Source organism: Cibotium barometz, chromosome 16 (assembly GCF_041138505.1).
Source record: "Cibotium barometz isolate CiBa-2024 chromosome 16, ASM4113850v1, whole genome shotgun sequence".
NCBI lineage: Eukaryota > Viridiplantae > Streptophyta > Polypodiopsida > Cyatheales > Cibotiaceae > Cibotium > Cibotium barometz.
The window spans coordinates 39671813-39697958 of NC_141061.1; the positions used below are offsets into that span (position 1 = coordinate 39671813).

The 26146-nt window shown below is 40.6% G+C and overlaps 1 protein-coding gene across 1 annotated transcript; it reads left to right on the forward strand.

Annotated features, from left to right (window-relative positions):
• Nucleotides 1–8154: 8154 nt before the first annotated feature.
• Nucleotides 8155–10180, forward strand: LOC147630636 (cytochrome P450 78A11-like). Its single transcript, XM_086810030.1, has 2 exons — nt 8155–9252; nt 9375–10180. The coding sequence occupies exons 1-2, from the start codon at nt 8206–8208 to the stop codon at nt 10008–10010; spliced, it is 1683 nt and encodes a 560-aa protein (XP_086666156.1). The 5' UTR covers nt 8155–8205; the 3' UTR covers nt 10011–10180.
• The last annotated feature ends 15966 nt before the right edge of the window (nt 10181–26146 follow it).

A 26146-nucleotide genomic window follows, 5' to 3' on the forward strand; every position in this document is an offset into this window, starting at 1 on the left:
TGTGAAGCATGCCAATTTGGAAAGTAAACAAAGCATGCATTTTCACGTGACAGAAATGTGAGTAGAAATGCACTAGATGTTGTGCATTCAGATGTATGGGGTCCTACGAAGACCATGTCTATGGGAGGCTGCAGGTATTATGTGACATTTATTGATGACCACACAAGGAAAGTGAGGGTATACTTCATGAAGGAGAAGGGTGAGGTGTTCACTCATTTTCAAAATTTTAGAGTTATGGTTGAAAAGCAAACAGGGAAACATGTAAAGTGCCTAAGGTCAGATGGAGGGGGAGAATACTTCTCCAATGAGTTCTCTGAATTTTTGAAGAAGAATGGTATTCAGAGACAGTTTACATGCAGATACACTCCGCAGCAAAATGGAGTTGCTGAGCAGAAAAACAGGCACATTGCTAAGATTACGCGAGCATTGATGGGAGAGAAGAATATGCCGCATTGCTATTGGGTTGAGGCTGTTTCTACAGCAGTTTACATCATGAACAGGCCTCCAACTACAGCCATACATGATGTATCTCCAGAGAAGAGGTTTACTGGTGGTAGAAAACCTGATTTGTCTCATACTAAAAGTCTTTGGATGCATTGCATATGTGCATGTGCGAGATGAGCTGAGAACTAAGCTGGATCCAAGAGCTGAAAAATGTGTGTTTATTGGGTATTCCCTTGAGCAAAAGGGATACAGGTGTTATAAGCCTTCTACACGTGAGTTGAGGGTAAGCAGGGATGTTGTTTTTATGATGAGATGAGCAGCTGGTATGCTGCTGAAAAAGAAGCTGTTGGGGCTGATGTGAGTGGAAATGTGGTTGCACAGAATGCAAGTCAGCAATCACAGTCTTTGAGTGGACCAGGAGAGTCCTCATCTAGTGGTTCAATTGATAGACCATGGAGTGGCAAGCTGCGTCATAATACTAGTCTTGCAAATGTGATTAGTACATCACCACATAAAGGCAAAGAGAAAGTGATTGAGCCCCTTAGTATGCCTGACATTTCTACAGGGCATGCTCATGTTGATGGAGAGTCTAGTGGCTCAGAGATGAGCCTTGACGAGGATCTTGGGATACCAGCTATGAGAACACCTGGTGTAAAGAAGGCTATGGAAGTCATGAATGCAAAGCTGCAAAGATCTGGGAGAGTGAAGAATCCTGTGCAGAGGTTTACCTATGATGGTTATGTGGTACATCACTATGCATACATGGCAAAAGTTGTATAGGTTGTAGAGCCCACATGCATTGATGAGGCTGTTGGAAATGTGTATGGATGAGGAGATGGATGCACTATATGGAAATGAGACTTGGGATTTAGTGCAATTGCTTGAAGGCAAGAAAGCCATTGGATTCAAGTGGGTGTACAGAGTAAAACATAACAGTGATGGAAGCATAAGCAGGTACAAGGCTAGATTGGTAGCCAAAGGATATGCGCAGACATATGGCATTGATTATGAGGAAACTTTCAATCTAGTTGCCAAGATGGCAGCAGTGAGAGTTGTGATAGCAGTGGTTGCGTCAAAGCAATGGTCTTTACATCAAATGGATGTAAAGAATGCATTCTTGCATGGGGATTTGCAGGAAGAGTGTATATGTTGCAGCCACCTGGTTATGAGGATGTGTCACCCCAAGCATGTTTGCAGGTTGAAGAAAGCCTTGTATGGCTTAAAACAAGCACCAAGAGCATGGTCTGACAAGATTTCTGAATATCTTGTCACTATTGGCTTTCATGTAGCCAATGCAGATTTCTCGCTGTATGTGATACAGTGATAGAGGGATTGTGCTTGTTGTCATCTATGTAGATGACTTGATCATTACGGGGGACCATGATGTGGAGATCTTTGATGTAAAGATCTTACTTAGACAGAAGTTTGAGATGAAGGATCTGGGGGAGCTCAGATATTTCTTGGGCATTGAGGTGATTAGGTCACCACATGGTATTGGATTACTACAGAGATAGTATGGCTTAGACATGTTGTCCAAGTATGGTATGACAGGCTGTAAGCCTATCTCAATGCCATTGGATCAGAATGGCAAGTTGAGTGCAGATTCAGGAGAGATTTTGGAGGATCCTACTATGTATAGACGCATAGTAGAAAGCTTGATCTAATGATGATCACCAGGCCAGATTTGAGCTATGCTATTGGGTTGGTGAGTTAGTTTATGCAGGCTCCTTAGAATTGATCTACATGATGATCACAAGGCCAGATTTAAGCTATGCTATTGGGTTGGTGAGTTAGTTTATGCAGGTTCCTTAGAAGCCACATTTGGATGCATTGAGACGCTTACTAAGGTATGTGAGGTCTACTTTGCACTGTGGACTATTTTATGAAATTGGGACAGAGATATGTGTACATGGGTACACAGATGCTGATTGGGCTGGTAGTATCTCAAATAGAAGATCTACTAGTGGCTTCATGTTTTCTTTGGGGAGTGCTGCTATGACTTGGAGTAGCAAGAAGCAGCCTACGGTTGCTCTATTTAATATAGAGGCCGAGTACAGAGGTGCTGCTATGGCAGCATGTGAGGTAGCTTGGTTGGGAAAACTACTTACAGATTTGGGTCTATTAGTGGATAGACAAGTTGTCATTTTCTATGACAACATTAGCAGTATATACAATTGGCCAGGAACCCAGTTTTTCATGCTCGCACGAAGCATATAGAGGTCCACTACCATTTTGTCAGAGAGAAGATTTTGGCGGGAGACATTGACCTTGTTTATGTCAGCACACACAGGATCAGGTCGCTAACATCTTCACCAAAGCATTGGGTACAGAGAAGCTCCGCAGATTCAGGGCTTTGCTTGGTGTGCATGAGATGGAGTTGAGCTCGAGAGGGAGTGTCGAGATATCGAGCTCATCTAGTGAGGCGGTGGACACTGATGACCCGCCTGGGGGAGATAGGCCCCACACTTACACCACTGGCATGGTTGGTGAGATCATGGGTGATATGTGGCCAGTGGAATGAGAGGCTGTGTGACAGCCATTCTAGAGACTGGCATAGTTATAGCGCCAGCTCATTTAGTTGGGTTCACACTATAGAGAACCCTAGTATGTATTTGGTTGAGTACCTTTTCATGTAGGGTGTACTCTTATCTTTGTATATGGTGTGTTGAGTGTTGTGTGAAGAAGAAGAAGATTTTTAGCCTCTCACCTTGTGTGTTCTCTTTTAGGGTTTTGTGAGTGTGTGTGTGCTTGCAAGAGCTCAAGCTCTCTTCTCCCTTGCATCTTTTCACAATATGCATGAGAAATTTTTGAATATAACACACATGCCTTTTTCCAACTAATGGGCTAGGAATTGCATGAGTGGTTTTTGAATCCAACACACATGCATTTTTCTGACCAATGGGCTAGGGATCACATCATAAAGATACTCAACAAGAGGAGGTCTCGTGCAAGGAGGTGTGCTAGAGAAGGAAAATAAATTCCCACCAATTTATTAACTAAGGAGTGGAAGAAGGTAAAGAAAGAAGCTAGGGAGGGTAGTCAATGCCCTCAGCAAAAGGCGCTGCATGCAAAAGTATGGTGCAAGAAAGCATGGTTCATATATATATATATATATATATATGGGTATACACACACTTTTTTAAAGTGAAAAAAAGCTTCTATTATATAATTTTTCTTGGTTTTAAACTAAATTCTTTTCTAACATTCTATTAAGAAAAAAAGATGTCTTTCTCTTAAGATTTATAACATCATGATTTATTTAAGTGAAAATCTTATTTATTTCTTAGTAAAATAAGGAATATATTTATGAATTAAAAATTTATACATTTAGTTTTTTTAGACAAATATGATTTTGAGAAAAAAAACCTCTACTCGACTTCATCTTTCATGACTTGCTATGAGAGAGAGAGAGAGAGAGAGAGAGAGAACAAAGCTAGGGAGTGGGGCATTTGATACTCATAGGACTTCTTCTCAATTTCACCTTCCTCTTTCAAATACTAATACATCATTTCCTTTATGGTAGTTAAGAAACTCAAAAGCATTAATGCAATGATACTTTGGAGCCCCCTACCTATGTACATAGTGCTAGCAGTAAGTAATATAACAAAAAAACTTCAATATAAAACACAATTTGGATCTTCAATCAAGCGTTGATAAGTTAATGCTTAGCTGCAACATTTAGTTAATAAGATTTTATGAAATTCCATGATTTTTCCTTATAAAGCTTCACTTTTTACACACACAAGATTACCAATCCATTATATATATTTTCAAAACATTTTTGTGTGATTGAACATGTAAATATAGTTACTCTTTGAAAGTTTGAAGAAACTTTTTAAGGTTATCAATTTATAATGCACTTTATTTATAATATAGGTAGCACATGGTTCCTAATTAGGAGAACACATCTCACATTTTATCCTTCTTTACATCTTAAATATATAAAACTAAGATGATATGAATGGCTATGGTTTATTTTGACTATAAAAGTTATTCTTTTCCATATTTCTTTATCTCTTTTCAACTTGTAAATGATAATGGTCATCAAAAACAAGGTTTTGATAGTAAATATATCAATCCATCACATGGTGAACTAATCTGTATTCATTCATACAAGTTATGCCAATGTTTCACACTTTCTAAATCATAATCCAAGGGTATGAAAAGTTAACAAGTACACATGAGTAATTGGTATAGCTCTTAGTGATGTACATAGATTCTAAACTAAGAAATATGTTGGCCTAACACAGTTGTATGTAAACAATTATGTGAGTTAGAGTCATATCATATCCCATATGCCAATTTATAGGCTTAAGTATATGAAGAAAAAAAACACTTAGGGGTTTCATCGTATAGAACAATATGTGACACTTATAACAAAAAAGGAAGAAACTACAATAAGCTTATCATGTTTTACATCCTTTCAAGAAGTAACACAAACCTCTTTAAATGTTTATCTAGCAAAAAAATTTGTATTCATCTTGTAGATTTCATGTTTAACATGGGAGTACTAGTTACTATAGCAATATAAATTCATAGGTTGATATGTGAGAGCTAAGTACATTATTAATAACTTAGCTCTTAAGCTTTCATAAAGCATGCATCATATTCATTGCAAGTCATCATAACAATAAAACTTAAGAACTATTAAAAAAGATACAATGATGTTGTAGATTATTCAGATAATATATGATTGTAAAGATTGTTACACTCATTGAGTATGATTTAGGTACTTTTCATGTGATGAATGATAAATGTTTTTGCCTAATCTATAACAGTTGCTATATATCATAATGATGAGCCTCTTTTATTTAATTGTTGTAAATCAAATGAATGTCATTACCCCACACATGTGCATAATATTTAAGGGATATTTAAAGTAAGATAAAAGTGGCATTCTTCTTTTGAGCAATGAGTGTGCATTTCATTAGCTTGTTATTTTTACTTAGAAGGCTAGGTAATATGTACAAGCTATAAATCTTGTCCTCAAGTACATCCTTTCGAGGACCCTATGTAGGTCAACCATTTATGAGATTTTAGGAAACTTATCATTAGCTCCAATGATATAAAATGTCAAGAGAAGTAAATGACATGAACTAAAACCTGAACTTTTGGCCTTTTTGGGTAAATTGCGAGAGGTGAACTCATTTAGAAAGATGTTATGAATTTATTATCATGAATTCTTATTGTCAGCAGCCTAGAAAAATAAATGCTCTTGGGGAATAGGTTATGATTATATAGTTTTCATTAACAAGAATCCAAACCTGAAGGAAAATTTTAAGAGAACATAAGGGAAAGAAAATTCTTGTAGAATTTAATAAATGTAAAGAGCTTGAGATACAATGAAACCATTTTTAGCTATACCTAGATGTTGAACTAAATATTAAAATAGTGATTTTTTTTTATAACGACTACTATTTCATCTCAAATATACTCAAAATAGTATTGAAGAAAGAATGAACTTCCTTTGGGACTAATTTTTGCTAGCATGTCTTAATAATGCAAATTTCAAACTCACAAGCTAATTGGTGGGAAAGGAAAATTGAAGGTCTTTACATGAAGAACACCCACTATAAGAGAATGAAAGCCATAGCCGGAAAAGGTACTGACCGTGATGTTGCTATTCGATACTATACATGTGACTGTACACGTGGCTACCAGCGTAGTTGTGCCACATGCATAGCCATGTGTATAGCCATATATTAACTGGGAAAAAATGGGATTCTCTCACCTATACCCTCATTACATGACCTACCTACCTTCTCTCTGACTTTTATTTCATTAATCTTCTTCCTTCCTTGATCTTCCACAAGCATTATGTTAATCTTAAGGTGCGTGTCTCGTCCTTTCTATAATTTTCAATTAAAATTGTTTGTATTTTCTATGTTCTTCTCCATTCCTCCTCTCTAATCCCTCTCTTTTTATTGTTTTAATATTATTTCTTTTATGTTTGGTGTTTTGTTAAGGTCCTTAAGGACATGGTCTATTTTGCGAACTCTTGTGGTAAGATCCAACCTTGAACATAATGCTCTTGTTTTATGGATAGGGATCTCTATGAGCTCTATGCATGCATAAGGATCTGTATGAGCTCTATGCACAAGGCTTTCTATGAACTCTATGCATGCATAGAGTGCTTTCAAACATGGATGTAGCTCTCTATGCATGCATAAGGATCTCTATGATTCCTATGCATGCATATATATGCATAGGGATCTCTATGAGCTCTATGCATGGGGATCTCTATGAGCTCTATGCATGCATAGAGTGCTCTCTATACATGCACATGGCTCTCTATGCATGCCATAGAGTACTCATGCACGGATATAGCTCTCCATGCATGCATCATTCATAGGGATATCTATGAACTCTATGCATGCATAGAGTGCTCTCATGCATGGAAATAGCTCTTTATAGAGAGAGAGATATCCATGCATAGAATGCATGGATATTGCTCTCTATGCATAGGGATCTCTATGAGCTCTATGCATAGGGATCTCTATAATCTCTCTCTCTCTGTACATGCACATGGCTCTCTATGCATGCCATAGAGTACTCTCATGCATGGATATAGCTCTGTATGCATGCATCATGCATAGGGCTATCTATGAGCTCTATGCATGCATAGAGTGCTCTCATGCATGCATATATCTCTCTCTGCTTGCATAGGGCTCTATGTATGTATAGAGGGCTCTCTATGGGCTCTATGTATGCATAGAGCTCATAGAGGCCCCTCTAATGATCTCTATGTATGCAAAGGCTCTCTATGAGATCTATGTATGCATAGATGGCTCTCTATAAGCTGTATACATGCACGGAGTCCTCACATGATAGATATAGCTCTCTTTGTATACATAGGGCTCTCTATGAACTTTATGCATGCATAGAGTGCGCTCATGCATGGATATATTTCTCTATGCATGCATAGGGATCTCTATGCTACATGCGTAGGCCCCTATATGCCTATGCATGCATAGGGCCCTCTATGCCTATGCATTGGCTCTACCTTAACATATGCATGTGCTTTACTTTATGCCTTGTTGTGGATGTGGCCGATCGGCGCTTCTTTTTCGAAAATCCACAAAGAGCTCAGAATGATCCAAACATGTACGCAGTCTTTGCCACACATGAGTTATTTGACCGATAATCATAAAGCCCATCCCATTGTCCATGCTAAGGAGGGGGTCGAAATAGTCATCACCTGGATATTCTCACCTGCATGTGTAGGTGCCCTCACAATGGAATCCGTCTCCTCTCCCAAGGCCCCAAGTTTTCAACCAAAAACATTTTGTGCACATGTGATGCATGGCCTCGTCTGCTAGGGTTGGTGTGAGGTCATATATATCCGTCCTATTATAAGATCTATTATCATGCATCTTGCAACATCTGTCTATGGGATAAATAATGAAGTAGTCAAAATTCTACAAAGGATGGAATCTTTACGTTTTAGCTCTATTTGACGTTTTTAAAAGTTTGGACGTGTGCAGCTTGGGTGAACTTTTCAAAGGAAAAGGTGAAATCATGTTTATCTTCGTTTGTTAAGGAAAAGGTGAAATCATGCTTATCCTCGTTTTAGGAAAGAAAATTCGTTGCTTATAAGGTGAAACGTCAGTCTCGGGGAATATTAACGTCACAGTCTGGATATTGAACAGATCACAGCCTAGATTATTAAATAGCCAGTAATGATTTGCTAAGGCTAGGCGATCTTTTTAAGGGCACAAAGTGCGCATCAAAGGCAGTGCAAATTTTGAAGTTTCCAAAGCGATGGCTCTTGAGCTCTTCTCCGCCACATGCACCCACCATGACCACACCCTCCTCCTCCTCCACTTCCTCTCTACTTGCTCCGCTCCCAGGCTGTTTTCCCTCGCTCTCTTTCTCCTCGCGTTCTTTCTAATGTGGCTTCTCGTAGCCCTTCTGAGCTGGGCGTACCCTGGCGGCCCGGCCTGGGGGATGAGGAGCTTCTTCTGCAAGCCTGCCTCCCGCCGCCTACCTCCCATTCCAGGTCCACGTGGCCTCCCTGTACTGGGTTCTCTCTTCTCATTCGCCGGCACGTGTAGCTACACCGCCCACCGCCGCCTTGCGGCCCTCGCGTCCAGCCACAATGCTCGCTCTCTCATGGCTGTCAGTTTGGGGTCCACACGCGTTGTCGTCTCCAGTCAGCCTAGCGTTGCCCGCGACATCCTCTGCAGCCCCGCCTTCGCAGAACGCCCTCTCACGCAGTCCGCGCAGCAGCTTCTCTTCGGGCGTGCCGTCGGATTCGCGCCCTACGGAGATCACTGGCGCAGCCTCCGCCGCCTTGCCGCCTCGCACCTCTTCTCCCCACGTCGCATTGCCGCTCACGAGCGCACCCGCCAGCTCGAGGCATCTATCATGCTAGAAGCCATAGCCTCTCACGCCCATGATAGCTGCGTGCAGAAGGTGCGTCCTTACTTGCAGCATGCAGCCCTCAACAACATCCTGGCCACCGTGTTCGGCAGGCGTTACGCATTCTCCGAGCACAGAAGCGCCGAGGCTGCGGAGGTGCAAAGCATGGTGCGGGAAGGCTTCGAGCTGCTGGGAGCATTCAACATGGCGGATCACTTGCCTGCAGCTTTCGAGTGTGTCGACCCATTGCACATCCGACAGCGCTGTGACGAGCTAGTGCCGCGAGTGTACGCGTTCGTGCAGAAAATAATAGACGAGCACAGGAGCAGCAATATTGCCGGTGCTGTCACTCGCAACACAAGTGATTCGTCCGACTTTGTGGACGTGCTCCTTGGTTTGGAAGGGGTGGAAAAATTGGCTGATTCTGATATGGTTTCCATTCTTTGGGTGAGTTGCAAAATAATAATTGCCATGTTCCTGTCATGTATAAACTCTCCTTTACATTTACGCGCGTGAAGTACTAATTTTTCGGTTACTGACTCGTTTTGGCCCGCAAATTGTGACTACAGGAGATGATTTTCCGAGGCACAGATACCATGGCCATCCTTACAGAGTGGATCCTTGCCGAGCTCGTTCTGAATCCTACCGTGCAGGCAAAGCTGCATGCTGAAGTGGAGGCCATGGTGCGGATAAAAGGCGACAGTAGCATCCGCGATGCCGATGTGGCCACCATGCCTTACCTGCAAGCAGTTGTGAAAGAAGGTCTGCGCCTGCATCCGCCTGGGCCATTGCTGTCGTGGGCAAGGCTCGCCATTCACGACATCGAGGTTGCCGGTCATCACGTCCCTGCCGGAACCATGGCCATGGTAAACATGTGGGCAATCACGCATGATCCCGCCATTTGGTCCGCACCCGACAAGTTCGCGCCGGAGCGGTTCTTGCCCAGGGAAGGCGGGGAGGACCTGGATGTGAGGGGGAGCGACCTACGCTTGGCTCCCTTCGGTGCGGGCGCAAGAGTTTGCCCCGGCAAGGCCCTCGCCTTGGCAACCGTTCACCTGTGGGTGGCCAAGATCGTGCAACGATTTCACCTGTCCGCAGACGAGCGCCACCCTGTGGAGCTCACCGAGCTTCTGAAGCTTTCCTGCGAAATGGCGGTGCCTCTTTCGGCTCATTTCACTCATAGGCAAGCATCCGGCATATTATGATAACTAGAGTGTACTAACTTTATCTTACCGTGTGAGAGAGAGTTATCCTACAGTGTGAGAGAGAGGTAATGGGAGAGAGTTATCCTACAGTGTGAGAAAGAGGTAATGGGAGAGAGTTACCTCTGTTGTAACTTAGTCTTGTACCGGAAGTTTTTGAGGTATATATTAAAGATAATTCAACACTCTGTCTCACACATACACTCTCGCACCCAAATACGTGGTGTTAAGATATATATAAAAGATAATTCAACACACACACGCTCACACCCAAATATGTGGTGGTGTTTAATATGTTTTAAAGTATCTCAAGTATGTATGTTGTTTTGTATAATAGATCAACTATTTGTCTAATGTTACATATCTTGATATATAAATACAAATACAACAAACACAAACACAGAGAGACTTATGTTTGTATGTATATTGTGTATGTATGTGTGTGTATATGTATATATATGTGTACATATACACACACATATATATATAAGTAAATATAATATATATTTATGTATATGTACATATAATATGTATACATGTATACACACCCTCTTATATGTGTGAGTGTGTATACATATGTATATATTTAGTACATGTTAATATAAAAATCTAAATACTCATACATTAGAAAAAAAGGGAGCTCATTTTGGGACCTTTTACGGTTTGGAAAAATAAGCTCTCAACCAATCAACAGAGGGCCAACGTAACGTTGAAAATTCACAAAAATAAGAGAAAATAGATAAAAGAAACAATACTTTATGTAGGTACAAGCGTGCTACATTAATGTGGAGATTGGTTTTTTATTCTCACAAGATCTTTGGACATGAAGATAGAATCTAGTCTGACATTTTCTCTGACAAGGGCCTTCCCGCTTCCACCTTCCTTTGAACTTTAAAATGTTGTGCTGCCTTTCCTTCGAAAGGTCTACCATTCTACACCACTGCCTCATTGTGCAGCAGCCTCTTCTTTTCCAAAACTGCTCCATTGATCCTGTTTGGCTTAGAGTAAGATGTTTCTTGTCAACTGTCTGTCTGCCCACTTTCTCTTTCTTGAAACTTCACTTTGTTATCTTGTTTACATTACTTTGCTGTTGTTACAGATTCACAAGGTCTCCATGGTGAATAAAAACTATGGCCGTTCTTGTGGAAGACGCTCTGTGGATGATAATGCTATGAAGGCAGAATTATACCACACATCATTACCCCGTCGACCTGCTTCTTCTATTTCTTCGGTAGAGAATTCAAGTACAGTCAAAACAGAAGGAACTTGGGAAAGGTTTAGTGTTTCGAAAGGAGCATGGGTGCTCATGCAACCTAGCAAAAGAAAGAGACCCCAGACAAAAAACATTTTCTTGGCGTCATGGAAGGGAAGAGTACGAGATTTTAAAATCACCAGAGGGAAGATATCGGTGAAAGAAGTTTTGATTAAGCATGTGTACATGCATAAAGAACTTGTCTTGCGAGACTATCCAAATGATCTTCCGCAGCACAGGCCTAATTGTATATTTTTCTAATGTGGTTTTGTTCTTTATGAGGTGTATGGATTTTTAAGATGAAGCTTTCTTTCTTTGCTTATTGACATTCTTGTGTTATTTTATTTCAGATTTATACACTTCATCGTATGAGACATGGCAAAACATCGATTGTATTTTGGGATTTATAGATATTTTGCATGGATCGATAGGAGAACAACAATACCAAGGTCAATGTGCAACAGAGCTAGCTCAATCGAGTATATTTTTTACTGATCATTTTTATCAGTTGGCTGGACAATGCTAACACACATGGTGTGTTAAGAAAACAAGATCATCTGACTTATCCTAGTCTCATTAAGCACTGCTATTAGTTTACTTTACCCTATTGATTCATATTGCTTTTTTGCAGGTGCTCAAAAGAAGAGAGAGTTCAATAAAATGCAAAGACATTGAAAATTTGAAAATTGAGATGACACAGACTCCATAAACAAAGGTATTATATTCAATAAAGTAAAATTTTGTACAGAAGTGTTTAATTGTATATGTAGAACATATTCTTGACAACCATTTTCTATTTATCTACAGCCTGATCCAGAGGTTGCTCTACATGGTCCAAGCTCTCCGTATCATCTTTTTTTTGAGAATCTGTTTTCTGCTACTCCATCCTGTCCTGTACAATCTCTTGGTGCTGCCCCATTGTCTCCTCTACTACCCCTGGAGAATCTGTTTGCTGTGCTGCTCCATCTTCTCCTCAATAACATCAGCAGCAGCAGACAGCAGGTCCTTGTTCCTGTGGCTTCTCTACTACCCCTGGAGAATCTGTTTGCTGTGCTGCTCCATCTTCTCCTCAATAACATCAGCAGCAGCAGGTCCTTGTTCCTGTGGCTTCTCCTCATCAGCACTAGGTCCTTGTTCCTGTGGCACCACATCAGCATCATCTGTGTCATCAAGGTGTATGACATCTTCTCGGACTTTAGAGCTCTCACCCAACTCGTCAGTAGCTGGTACAATAGGTTTGGGAGAGGCATACTTCAAAAACTTCCAAATTGTATCAGCTCTGAAACTATATACATAGTTCGAGATGAAGCTATCTTCTCTCATCTGCAATGGCATATGATGATTTAGAACACTTTGTACCAATATCAATTATTTTGAAGCTAAATGAAAATTATTTTTTCTTACAAGGTCTGGCTGTCCTATCTCAAAATAGCTTGAAAGTATATATTTGGCACTGATCAGCACTCTCTAGTAGCCCCGCGACTACTTGAATCATCTTGTTGTGGTGTCTGTACAGTTGGAAAGATATGTTAGAAACTGTTAACATCTGAACAAAATAAAATTATTCAATAGGTTCAAAGGCATAGCATGAAATAGACATCAGTAGGGGAAACGACTTTCTACCTCTAAATTTATTGACTCTATTGAATCCAAAAGATTGACATTAGGAGGACAGTGATCCAATGCATCTAGAAACCTTCTAATACAACTGCAATACATATAATTCAGTTAGTGTGCATTAAAACAAAATAATAAAGTTTAAAGTTAAAAATAGCACACACACCACTTACAATTTCAGCTCTCTCTGTGTGTTTTTAAGAGAGTTGAATATAAAGCATTGCTTCTGCTGGATATCAATAGAAGCAAAGCTCCAGTGGTCACTGTGTAAGGAAAAAAGCATTAAGAAATCAAAGGCTACAAGATTTCTCAATCTTAAAGAAGAATCCCAAAAGAAGCAGTCACCCACATACCTGTTATGGTATGGAAGTAAGCAAAACATCAAAATTGCAGTGTCTGAAACAATTGAAAATATCCATGGGAGTTTCCTTTGCATCTCTTAACCTGGAGGAAATGGCAGGATCAATAATATGAACTGTATGTTGTACAGCGCGGTTAAGCCAGCTTCTCATCATGCTGCATTGGACCAAACAATAATTAGGGTAGGGTGTAAAGGAGGTACAAGAAGGATTGTTTTGCAAACAAATGTAAAATAAAAGACACTTACTAGAGCATTGCAAGAATGATAGTATCTGAGCAATACTCATTCTTATGAGCCAATGCTGCCAAGCATGGTTTTGTCAGGTCAAAATTATTCACTGAAGTTTCATCCTCAATATGGACAACTATGTTAGGGCCCAGCTCCTGCAACCTTCTCTGTATCTGCAGCTCCCTCTGTACAGTCTCCACATCTATAACAGATTTGGATTCTTTTATTTGCTGCTTTAGTGACTCCTCATAAGTAGCTTTCCCTCTGGTGTTCTTTGAGTGGGTTACTTCAATAACCTTAACCTCATCTACCTTCAACTTTCTTGTAGGTGGAATTAATAATATGTCTCTCATCTTGATGTCCTGCCATACATTGCATCTTCAAAATATTTCTCCAAGTCATCCTCTACCATTTCTTGTAAGGAAAGAATGGCAGTCCTGTTCCACCTGAAACCAAGGTGCCAACTATCACATATGTCTTTCACTAGTCTCTAAAAAGGTACCTTGGGGATTGCAAAGCCTATAGCTTTCTATTGCTTCCTGATCTCCTTTAGCACACCTACACCATGTTTCAATCTCTTGGCCTTTTGCTGGAGCAAGCTCATTGGCTTTCCCTTCCTGCCATGTGCAACTCTTCTCTTTGGAGGCACACTAAATTCCTTGATACCTGCCCCAGCTGCTGCTGCAAGCCCTGGCCCCTTGCCAGCACTCCTTGCAGTTGACTTGGTTCTAGCCATCACTCTGACAAGCTGCACACAAAGCAATGGAAACAGATTACAGCCATGGAGAACATGGAATGATACAAAAAGGCAATGATAGGGGTGGATGAAGCAACATTTATAAATTTGCAACAAAATGCGATTTCGACAGTTTGAAATTCCTAATAGCTCACTCTCGCGTTTTCTTGCAAATACTTGAAGTAACATGTTGGTACATTCCTACAGTGATTTCTCTGTCTTTACAACTAAATACAATACATTAGGAAAAAAGGGAGCTCATTTTGGGGCATTTTAGAAGAGAGAGAAAATAGGCTCTCAACCAATCAGGAGTGGGCCAACGTTACGTTGAAAATTCAACAAAAGAAGATGAAAATAAGAAAAATAAATAGTATTGTATGTTCATAGAAGCGTGTCACATTAATAAGGTGATCCAATTTGAATCTTTTAAAAATTTATTTTTTGTGCAGAATTTGGTGATTCTGACATTGCAAACGCGTCCGGAACGGCCCAAAACCCCAAAAACGACACTTGAAACGCTGAAATTGGACATTCGGAGGCCCGGAAACGGCCAAAAAAGGCCCAAAAGTGAGATTTGCAACAAAACGCGATTTCAGCTGTTTAAAATTTCTAAACCCTTCTCCTCGCGTTTTGCTGCAAATTTATGAGGCAACCTGCTGGAACATGCCTTCAGTCATTTCAACCAGCCCAATTCAAAAGTCTTTCTGCTTGTGGTATTTATTCTAATATCTAAGCTACATCACATCCCAAAAGTATGTGTTATACTATTAAACAAGAAGATAAGGATATAGAGAGTCTTACTGACCTAGAAGCTATCTGTGGGTGTGCTGTGCTTGTTGATGAGTACCCTGTGCTGGGGATGAACCTGTGCTGCTGGTGAGGATGCTGATGGTGTAGAGTAGGGAGGTAGGGAGGCAAGAGAGCTGAGGGGAGGGCCAAGACAGGAGAGATTAAACAGGAGGGAAAAGATTAGTGCAAAATACAAAAAAGGCAGCTACTAAATGATGGAGCCGTTTTTTCACACGTGTGGATGGGACCCAGATCTCTTGGAGTTTGAAACTTGGCACTGTGAATGGGACACTTTTTGCCTTGGAACTTGTGCCAATCATGATTTCATAATGAGTTCCATAACCACTCTTCCCTCCCCGTCTTTCATCCTTGCCAGCACCCTCCCATCATCCTTTTCCTTCCCTCTCTGATCCCTTCCTACTCAACACACTCCATCCAGACTGCAACCTGCCTGAAGACTACTACCACTGCCAGATCTCCAGGTTACCTAGGCTGTAGCTCAAGTTTGGGAGAGAGCAGAAGATTCACCACGGCAACTCCAACAGCATGGAAAAGGAAAAGAAAGGTCAGAGTTCTATATCCTTTTCAATGTTTTTTGATATATATTTCTTCCATCCATAGAATTCTTGATGTCCAGATATCTGGGCAATTTCCATCCACCACATCCCATATCCCAAATTTCCACATCCTAGTTTTATATTTGCAACAAAACGCGATTTCGGCTGTTTGAAATTCTTAAAGCTTTCTCCTCGCGTTTTCCTGCAAATTCATGAGGCAGCCTGCTGGAACATGCCTTCAGTCATTAAAATCAACCCAATTCAATTGTCTTCCTACTTGTGGTATTTATCCTAATATCTAAGCTACATCACATCCCAAAAGTATGTGTGTTATTCTATTAAACAAGAAGATAAGGATATAGAGAGTCTTACTGACCTGGAAGCTATCTATTTGATTGGAGATGGATATCAATAGAACCTAGAAGTTTGCAACAAAATGCGAGGAGAGTGCTTAATATTTTCCAAATAGCCCTATATCGCGTTTTCCTGCAAATTCCTATATTTCTTTTGGTTTTCATTTCTTCCTCATTGTTTTGCTTTCTTTGGCCCTGGGGAATTCTTCCTAGTATCATCTACTGTGTCCAGGAATCTTTGAGGTGATCCTAGCATTTGATTGGAGATGGATAGCAATAGAAATGGAAAATTTGCACAACAAAATGCGAGGAGAGTACTTGACATTTTCCAAATGGCCCTACATCGCGTTTTCTTGCAAATTCCTGTGTCTCTTTTGGTTTTCACTTCTTCCTCATTGTTTTGCTTTCTTTGGCCCTTGGGATTTCTTCCTTGATGATGAGAAAAGTTTTTGCTTTGGAACAGTTGATTCTCAGGCCCCTCCTTTCAAGAGAAAGTTGGACTTTTCTGCTGCTATACTTAGACCACAACAATTACCAGGTGAGTCATGTGTGCTCATGAAGGGAGTTGTTTGGTGATATCCTATACATTCCCTGATTGCATATGTCAGCATATAGAATTCATGATATATAAATTTTGGTTCAGGCAAAAGGAAGAGACTGGAGCAGAAAGCTGAGTCTTCCCTCTCAAAACAAAAGGAATCAGAAGAGCACAAATCTCCAGATTTGCTCCTATTTGACTTTCTTCACAAATGCAAGGCTCAGAGGAACTTCCACATATACCACAGTATTTTCAAACAGGGAGTTCACTATGAGCTCTGTACTGGAGCATCACAGAAATTTTCTTTCAAATCATTGGGATACCTTCAAACAACTGACAGAGGCAGGAAGAATTGTGGAAGGTGAAAAGGTTTTTGTGCATATAAATCATATTGTCTCCATTGACAGGCTGAGGTACCATATGAATAGAAGATTTGACAACCTGCCTGAGAAATATAAATTCAACTGTAGCTTGCACACCAGAAAGTGTAGAGTGCTTGAGGAGACCATGGCATTCCTTATGTACATTGTCTTTAGTCAGTACTCTCTAGAAGAGCAAGGGCAGGAGGCTGAAGAACAAGACACATTTGAAGCAGAGGAAAAAGAGGATGTTCCTGTGGCAACAGAAATGGCAGAGCAAGAATTAGATATCACTCTCCAGGAAAAAGAGTCCAATCAAGATCAAAAAGAGAGTTCCGATTGGTAGGCCCTGGGAGTAATAGGATTTAGTCATCAAATATAGCACAAACATTATGTTGAAGTTGAACTGATTTGTACAAAGTCTTTGATCCTCTACCTTTCCCTTTTGCATTTGTCCCATCACCGTACGACACTTCAATACTCTTCCCACACTCAGTAGCTTCTAAAAGCATTTGACACTCACACTTAGTAGCTTCTAAAAGCGTTTGACACTCAGTACACACTCATAGTACACACTCAGTACCTTATTGGTAAGGATCAATAGTGTGTCTAGCATAATTAAGTAGTATTGATTGAATTTTTTGTGTGTAGCTCATGGATGTATTGATGCTTGTTTAATATAGATCACATGTTTCACAAAAGAAATACTTTTGATGGAGTCTCAAAACATATAGGCATAAAACCAAGAGTCACTTGTTCCACAAAATAAAAATCTATTGATTGAGTTTGAAAACATGTGGACATAACACCAATAAGTTACAAACTGCTATTCATGTTTACTTGTCCATTTATGGTTTCTAAATATCTTCGAATCCCTCCATTGTCTATGTCTCTCTGCTGCCATTGAATTGTCCAAAGTTTGTCTTCGTCTTTGCTTTTGGGCTAGAATAAAAGCAGGCTTGACTTTGGAGCTAGCAACTTTTCTTTTAGCATGCAGCCTCTGTAGTATGCCTCGGTAAAACCATTGGAAGACTTCCTTAAGACTATTTGCCTTTTGACTCCCTCCGTAGTGTTGTGTGTGTCTGAAAAATGCATTACGTGCCATGTAGTGAGACTTCTCCATGCCTTGGGTAGACCAAATTGCTGGGCATCCATACTTTTTGACAAAATAGGGAAGGTGGTTGTAGATGATATGCTGTTTTCACAGAGACATAAGAATGCATAGTAAGTTATAAAAAAAAGAGGATCACACTTAAGTAAAAGAAGAAGACAGAACTTTACCATGTAGTGAGTTATCTTGCAGGCTGTCCATGCGTCTTTCATTGACTTCCCAAAATGTTTAATTGCCTCTTCAAAGTTCTTGTAATCACTTTTTGTCCATGTTACATTGTCACAGAACATGAAGAGTTGATCAAGAGACCTCCACACCTCTGCCTTCACATTTCGTGCTTCTCCATCTGCCTCATGATCTTTCACGGCATTATGGACTTGCTTCCACAATCCATAATTAATCCTTGAAACTGTTCTACCTTGCCTTACTTGCTTACTACTGTGTTTGGGTCGAGACAAGAATCTTCTTGCCTTAACACCACCAATAGAGGGCTTGATTGGTACCTCCTTGCCATTGGTAGACTTTTTAAAATCCTTTGTGATATGAACATCACCTCCATGCAGACCTATATCAGATAACACTTTTTCCAATGCTTGAAGAGCATCCTTTCTATTTTTTTCGGGATGAAGTTTCCAAGCAAATCCAATATACAAAAATACCAATTTCTCAATAGTTCGACATAGACCATGCAATGAGCATATGTGAACATTACATAGTGGAATGTCAAGAATGGCCTTGAAGTCAGGGTCAACTTTATCTCTATTAGGTGCTCTCTTCCACCATTTGGAATCCATTACTTGAGCTGATTCTTTGCAGTAAAGACAAGGAGACTTTGAGTTGCCTCCTTTACTAACGTTATACATGCACTTAAGTGTTTAAAGATCCCCCGCCATGTGCCACTCTACTTGAAAATCACCTTTTCCTGCAACATGGAGATTCTCTCCTCGCACTTGTCTTTTATTTATTCTTGGTATTTCCGTGTGGTGAAACACCCAATCTAGTGTTTCATGGTCTTCTATCTTTACCTGTGATTATAGAAAACAAAAGTTTTACTATAAAAGATTTGAAAACAATGACTAAAATCAAGTATGAAACAAAAAAATGATCATACCTGGAACGAGCCTAACCACCATGTGTTTCTCTGACTGCACACTAAAATACTTCGAACTCGCTTCAGTCAATGATGTATCAAGTGCTCCATTCATCAATGTAATACTAATCCTTTCCATTTTCTTTTCCTTTACAACCTCACACTCATCCAGTTTGATAACAAATTTCAAAATGCCTTTGCACTCCTCAAATGTTATTCCATAAAACTCGACCATTCTTCTTTGAAGTTGTTGAAGATCTACAAATATATTGTTCCAAGGGTATACACAGTGGTTCCTTTACCACCATGAAATATTTCTTCAATATGCTTGTCAATCTCATAGTCTTTTTGTAACATGAATCGTGGAAGTGTGGCAGTATCCATGTAAATATTTTGAAAAAGTGCAATCATCAAGTTCAGTGATGGATTCTTTATGAGAGGCCTGCACATGTCGTCAAAAGAGATGCGGAATCTTCGGGAAACAAAAAAAAAACTAAGGAGATATTTAATGCAAAATCGTGTTAGTTAGACAAAAGATTATCTTATTCCTTTCTGAACTGACAGTTCTGTAGTCCTTACTGACAGTTTTGAGCCACGTTTCCGTATTTTACTATTTTTGAGGTCTTTTAGGAGAGAAATAAATCAAAAAATAGTGAATTTCTTACAGGGCCCCAAAATGAGCTCCCTTTTTTCCTAATGTATGTGTGCGTGTGCGTGTGTATTATATATACATATGCATGTAAATATTATATATGTGTGTGTGTACGTGCGTATGTGTGTTGTTTTGTATAATGAATACAATTTTTTGTTTAATGTTGCACATATTTATATATAAATGTATATATAACAAATATATTTATTTATATCATGTAGTCTTTTTCTCCATTTCTCACATTTTTAAATATTTTTTCCTCTCACTTCTCTCACTATTCACACACACACACACACACACACACACACACACACACACACACACTTCTCACTTTTTAAATGTGTGTGTGTGTGTGTGTGTGTGTGAATAGTGAGAAGATAAAAGATTTCAAAATGTGAGAAATAGATTAAAAAAAACAACATGATATAATTCATATTAAAAGGAATTTTATGTGTGATATAGTTAAGGAGATGACTTCTAATAACAATAAATTTATTATTCCAAATAAAGAAGACATCATTCTTAATAGAATGTTCTCATCTAAACGTGAACGTCATAGTCTCAGTACATTTAAGCACTTTGCACAGGGGAGATGGTTGTAAGACATGCCACTAAGAAGCCACCTAAGTGCCTCTTACCTGCTAAGAAAATGGTATTAACAATGCAAAGCATTTGAAGTCTATTCAAGGGATGTGCAACAAGCGTGAAGAAGATAAGCATCCCGCCCAATATATTTACACTATCTATGGAGTGAGTTCAGATGGTATAAGGATGTTGAGACAGGACTTGGGAATTTCCTCCAAAACTCTCATTTCTAAATAGAACAAGATGTATGGGTACATGCATCATCTTACATAGGGAAGTGATGAAGGCTCTATCATGTGTAACAAAGGGTGTAGGTTGCAAGTGAATGCCTTAAAAGAACAAGTTACTCTATTATGCACTCAAGTGTCAACGTCTCTTAAAGTCAGTTTCAGTAGGCTAAAGGCTATAATGACCAGAATGAGTTTCACAGAGAGAGAGAGAGAGAGAGATAGAGAGATTTGATGGTCTTAATGACTTTTAGGCTTAGTTGCGTTTATAAATAAAAGATGGTTAGTTGGAACAGAAATAGACTATTGGAGTCAAGTAATGTTTCGCATTTAGTATATCTTAAGACCTTTGAATAATCTGCGCGCAAAACATGGCATTGTATTGGTAGATAAAAAATAATATTTCATTTAAAAAAAACTAATTAGAAATATAGAATGGTAAAATTTATTAGCATAGAAATTGGTCCTTAGAGGGAGCCATATTGAACATAAGAATGTATTGACCAAGAATGCAACATGGAATGAGATACTTCTAGTGAAAGGAAAGTAATAGATAGTCTAGTTAGAAGTAGAAGGTTCAGTTGGATGCAACCACAGCTTCTCACCCCGTTAAATAGCAAGAGAACACATTTTAGGTAGCAAGGATGTGATGATAAAGTAGAGAGGGAGACCTCTCTATTCTTCATCGATTTCCAACTAGATAGCATAGAGGACACCCAGCTATGTACACATTAGTGCTTTGTACTCCTATTCTTCACTCCCTGGGATCTCTTAATCGCTTTTGTAGTTTTTGCCATGATCAATTATGGAAACATGAAACAAAAATAGCTTTACAACAAGTTGTGGGAAACCTTTATTACAAAGCATTAAGAAAATTTTGGACTCTCCCCCATCAATCAAGGAAAAGTGCATATAGGAATACTAAAACAGTGGCATTGTCTCTCTTTGTTTTACATCACACTGAATCTTGTTTATGTTATTTTAGGAAAGACTCACTCATTTTCAAAGTAGATACTAGCTAGATTCCTTAAAATTTGCATAACTCAAAAAATCTATATCTTCTTAAGCTAGACTTTTCTCCTCTACGTTCGAGTGTTCCCCCGTGTTTGTAGTGTTCACACCATCCATGATTGTTAGCTTGTGTTTTTTGGGAGAGGAGGAATTGTCCTTTATATTTGAGGCCATAGTTTAGTTGGCCAAAGTTTAAATTCTAATGGGAAATGTGTGGGGGTGGGAAATTTCAAAGATTGTATAAACTTTTACAGTATAATAATTTTCGTCGTTAGAACATACGACGGAGATAATGTCGAAAAAATCATCGGAGATAACGTTGGTAATATTTTAGACATATATTTAGACGCGTATACCAACGCTTTTATGGACACATGTACCGACGCTTTTAACGACTAAAACTACGACGTAATCTCGGACACTGGAAAAATAACAGAGTCGAAATGCGGACTCTGTTTTGCTCATTTTTGGCTTCCCCTCTTCCTTGATTGGTGAGTACATCTTGCTTCTTATTTTGCTTGTCCTCTCTCTCTCTCTCTCTCTCTCTCTCTCTCTCTCTCTCTCTCTCTCTCTCTCTCTATACTTACCTTTTTGTTAACGTATCTGAAGGTCAAACTCCTGTAGAATCTCTGCCCACCGAGCTTTTCTACCCTTCAGTTCATTTTGACTTGAAAGCCATTTCAGACTTTCATGGTCCATCCGGACCTCAAAAGTAGCACCATATAAATAGTGTCTCCACTTTTTCAGTGCATGAACTATCGCTAGTAACTCTTGCTCGTAAGCCGAGTAGTTACGCTGCGCACAATCTAACTTTTTACTCTCAAATGCAATTGGGCATCCCCTTTGCATAAGTACGGCCCCAATGGCCTCATTACTAGCGTCTGTTTCCAAAACAAACGGCTCATTTGGATCGACAATAGTCAAAACAGGTGCAGCTGCTACGATCACCTTGAGCTTATCAAAGCTCTTCTGTTTCCCCCAACTAATGTTTTTAGTTTTTGACCTTAACTGGTCAGTCAAAACGGGACTGCGATCTTCGCGTAGTCCTTCACATATTGTCGGTAGAACCCCGACATGCCAAGAAAAATCTGCAGTTCCTCGAGATTCTTCGGCGCTGGCCATTTAAGAATAGCCTCTACTTTTGCTGGCTCCATCCGCGTACCATCGGCGGATATAATATGACCAAGGTAGTGAATTTCTGTTTCAAAAAATTCACATTTGCTCTTCTTTGCAAATAGTTTGTACTCTCACAAAACAACTCAAACACTAGACGCAAATGCTCTATGTGTTCTTTCTGTGTCTTATTGTACACAAGAATATCATCTAGGAAAACTACTATAAATTTTCCCAAATATGGACGTAAAATGCTGTCCATCAGCGTCATAAACATCGCTGTTAGCCCAAATGGCATAACCAAAAACTCAAAATGCCTGAAACGGGTTCTAAATGCTGTCTTCGCAACATCTTCTGCTTTAATTCTAACCTGATGATACCCTGATCTCAGGTCTACTTTTGTAAAGTATCTCGATCCATAGAGTTGATCAAACAACTCATCCATGCGTGGCATTGGATACTTGTTCTTAATCGTTATCTGATTTAAGAGCCCTATAGTCTATGCACATCTACATAGATTTGTCTTTCTTCTTTACCAGAAGAATAGGCGATGCCCACAGACTTGAACTAGGCCGAATGAAGCCTTTGTTCAAATATTCCGTCAATTGTTTTTCCACCTCCTGTGCCTCGGAGTGGCTTAATCTATAAGCAAGTTTGCTTATAGGTTTTGATCCTGGCATAACTTCAATGCCATGGTCTACTTCTCTAGATGGTGGTAAGCCATTTGGCAAATCATCAGGAAAAACATCCTGAAATTCCTCTAATAAATTCATTAAAGTATCTACGTACTTTTTCTTTAATATCTCTTTCACCTTGGATTTTTTCTTGTTTGAATCGCATGCAAACAGGGTTTTCAAACAGTGGGTCTCGTCTAAGGCTATTTTGTTTTCCTTGTTTGTCTATGCAAACATCATTTACAGTTTCATCTATGGAAACAGAATTTAAAAGAGGGTAACAAGTATATACCTCTGCTATCTGTCTCTGCGGACTGCTGTGCATAGCTCCATGGAGGAAATAAGTGGTGTGGCAAGGACAGTATGGTCACCCTACAGGGTAATGACTCTACCTCCGAGCTAGACTAGGGCCCAAGCCATACAGCCACTCCCTGCCTAGATATACGTCTGCTCTGGCTAAGTGCATGACCTGAAAGTCAAGCGGAGCCTCGTAGTCCTGCATAGATAATGGGACCCCCAATACTACGGTATTCCATACCATTTTGTCATATCCGTTGGCTAGGCCAACAGTATACTCATGATCACTTCGGGTCTCAGTCAACCCCAACTTCTTGACTAACAAGTAGTTCAAGAAGTTGTGGCTAGCTCCATCATCAATAAAAACTATGACTCTACGGCCACCTATGGTGCCATACATGTGCACCATGTCATGCGGACCTACAGTAGGCTACCACATCGCTAGTGTCACTGAACAAGCATGATGCTCATCACAATGACACACTGTCACCTCTCTGAACTCTGTGGAATTGAGAGGGAGTCTCTGCACTATATGCAACTGCCTAGAGAATTTACCATCTTTTTTGGGCTCGTTGCCACTCGTGCTGGCTTTAGGCTTTGGACACTCAACCTTCGTGTACCCTACATCATTGCAATTAAAGCAGCGATTTTTCTTTCGCGCTTTAATATACTGCTCTTTCTTTTGGATTTCGATGTCTCTTTTCTTCTTGGATGGTCGCGGTTTTTTTTAGACCAATGACCACCCTGTCCTTCCTGGTCCATCCTTTCCCCTTGCTAATCACTGCGGAACCCTTTTCTTTTAAGGCCTGACCTCCTCTTCTCACTACCCTCGGCCCTGCTAAAACCACCACGCGCACTACGGTGCTTGATGTCATCAAATATCTGTGCATACTTAATTGCCTCTGCTAAGTCTTTAGGCTGTAAGGGCTCTACGTACTCAAGGTAATCATCTTTGAGGCCTCTTTTAAAGCCTCGCAATGTCTAGAATGCATCAATCCCCTTTAGCTTGAGTACTATCTCCCTATAGTCTGAGATGTACTGAGTCAGGGATTTGTTCTCCATCGAGGACTTGTCCCATAACTCCCAGCTTCTCTCCACCTCATTGAGAGGCAAAAACTCTTTTCGAAACATCGTTTCAAACTCTGTCCAAGTGGCGAGACCAGTTGTCAAACTCATCCACCACTTGTACGCTTTGCCAGTTAATGAAAGGCTAGCCTCTACGGGCTGTATTCCACTAGGCTGCTGTCGCGCAGCGCGTGCAAATCTGACCACTTTGCTAGAAACATATTGACCGAGTCCTTGTTTCTCTCCTTCTCCTTGCCACCAAAACTAGGCGGCTTTAAGTCTTTTAATAACGACGAAGCTATCTCTACGGACGGCCCCGCAGGTGCATCGACCTGTACTCCTGCAACCACTGGCGAGGCTACGCTCACCCGTGTCGCAGGAGTTCGTCTATCACGAGGAGTCGGAGTACTAGCCGAGGCGGCTGTCAGTGCATCTAACCGTGTGGAGATGCTCTGTAGTAGCATCGTGACTAAGTCAGCCCTGGACTTTGCCCATATTGTTCAGTTTGGCATTAAGATATTTAAAAAGTCCACTAGAGAGCTCCGTCTCTTTTAGGACATCAGCAGGGTCCAATAGGTCATAATCGTCATTGTCATATTCCAAGAGATCCTCCTCGGTCCCCTCGGCGACGTCGATGTTCATGTCATCTGGCTCATCGGCCAAAAAGGGGTCATCTGCCTACTGCGGTCACTGCGGACTCACTAGGTTCTAAGGCGGGGTCAACAGACGAGGAGGGCGCTGGTGGATCACGCGTGATCGATGAGCGCACTCCGGACCGGACAATGGTGGGCGTATACGGCCTGACAATTCGATCGGGGTCAAACCCGCGACCGAGGACAAGAGACCTGAAAACCCTAGAGAAGTAGAAGGCGGTGGGGACACACTACGCCTAGCAGACATCTTTAATTCTTGCACAAAAAACAATGCGAGAACTCGGAAATTACAAAAAGAAACGCTAATAAAATGAGCAATGGTGGAGAGAGAATAGTCACCCCCCTTACGGTCACCTGCGACTATCGTCGACTGTCGATTTGTGTTGCGCTGCGAGCCTCTACAAGCGTCGCTACTCCGGGATGCTCCGATCCGAGAGGAGTGCCTGCAATTATCGCTTTGGTGTGTGTGAGAGAGAGAGAGAGTAAGAGAATTCTTCCTTTCAATTCTGGCCACCTCCCTCCACACAGTCTTGTGTGGATAAGGATAAGAGTTTTGAATGGTTGAAAACCATTGAGTGGGCTCCGGTCCCCCGGTCACACATGGACCCTGACCCAATCGAAACTCACGCTCTGATACCAGTGTTAGATACCCGTAACACCACTATGGGTGTTACCACGAGAGGAGACGGCCTCTGGCTCACCACCCAGCCATAGAGCCATAGAGGAAGAATGAGGATTGCCCCTCATCCCCCACCAAGCTATATAGTGTGTGGCCTGCCGTCCACACTAGCCTGGCCGCCCATGACTCCGCATGGGCGTCCTCTCCCACTGAACCCCGGATGGCCACGTTGATGACACGGAAGCAGTAAAG

What these genes read in the sequence shown, in the direction of transcription:
- LOC147630636 (XM_086810030.1), top strand. Translation starts at nt 8,206, where the DNA reads ATGGCTCTTGAGCTCTTCTCCGCCACATGCACCCACCATGACCACACC. An exon ending in ATATGGTTTCCATTCTTTGG is followed by an intron (nt 9,253 to 9,374) that starts GTGAGTTGCAAA and finishes TTGTGACTACAG; the next exon opens with GAGATGATTTTCCGAGGCAC.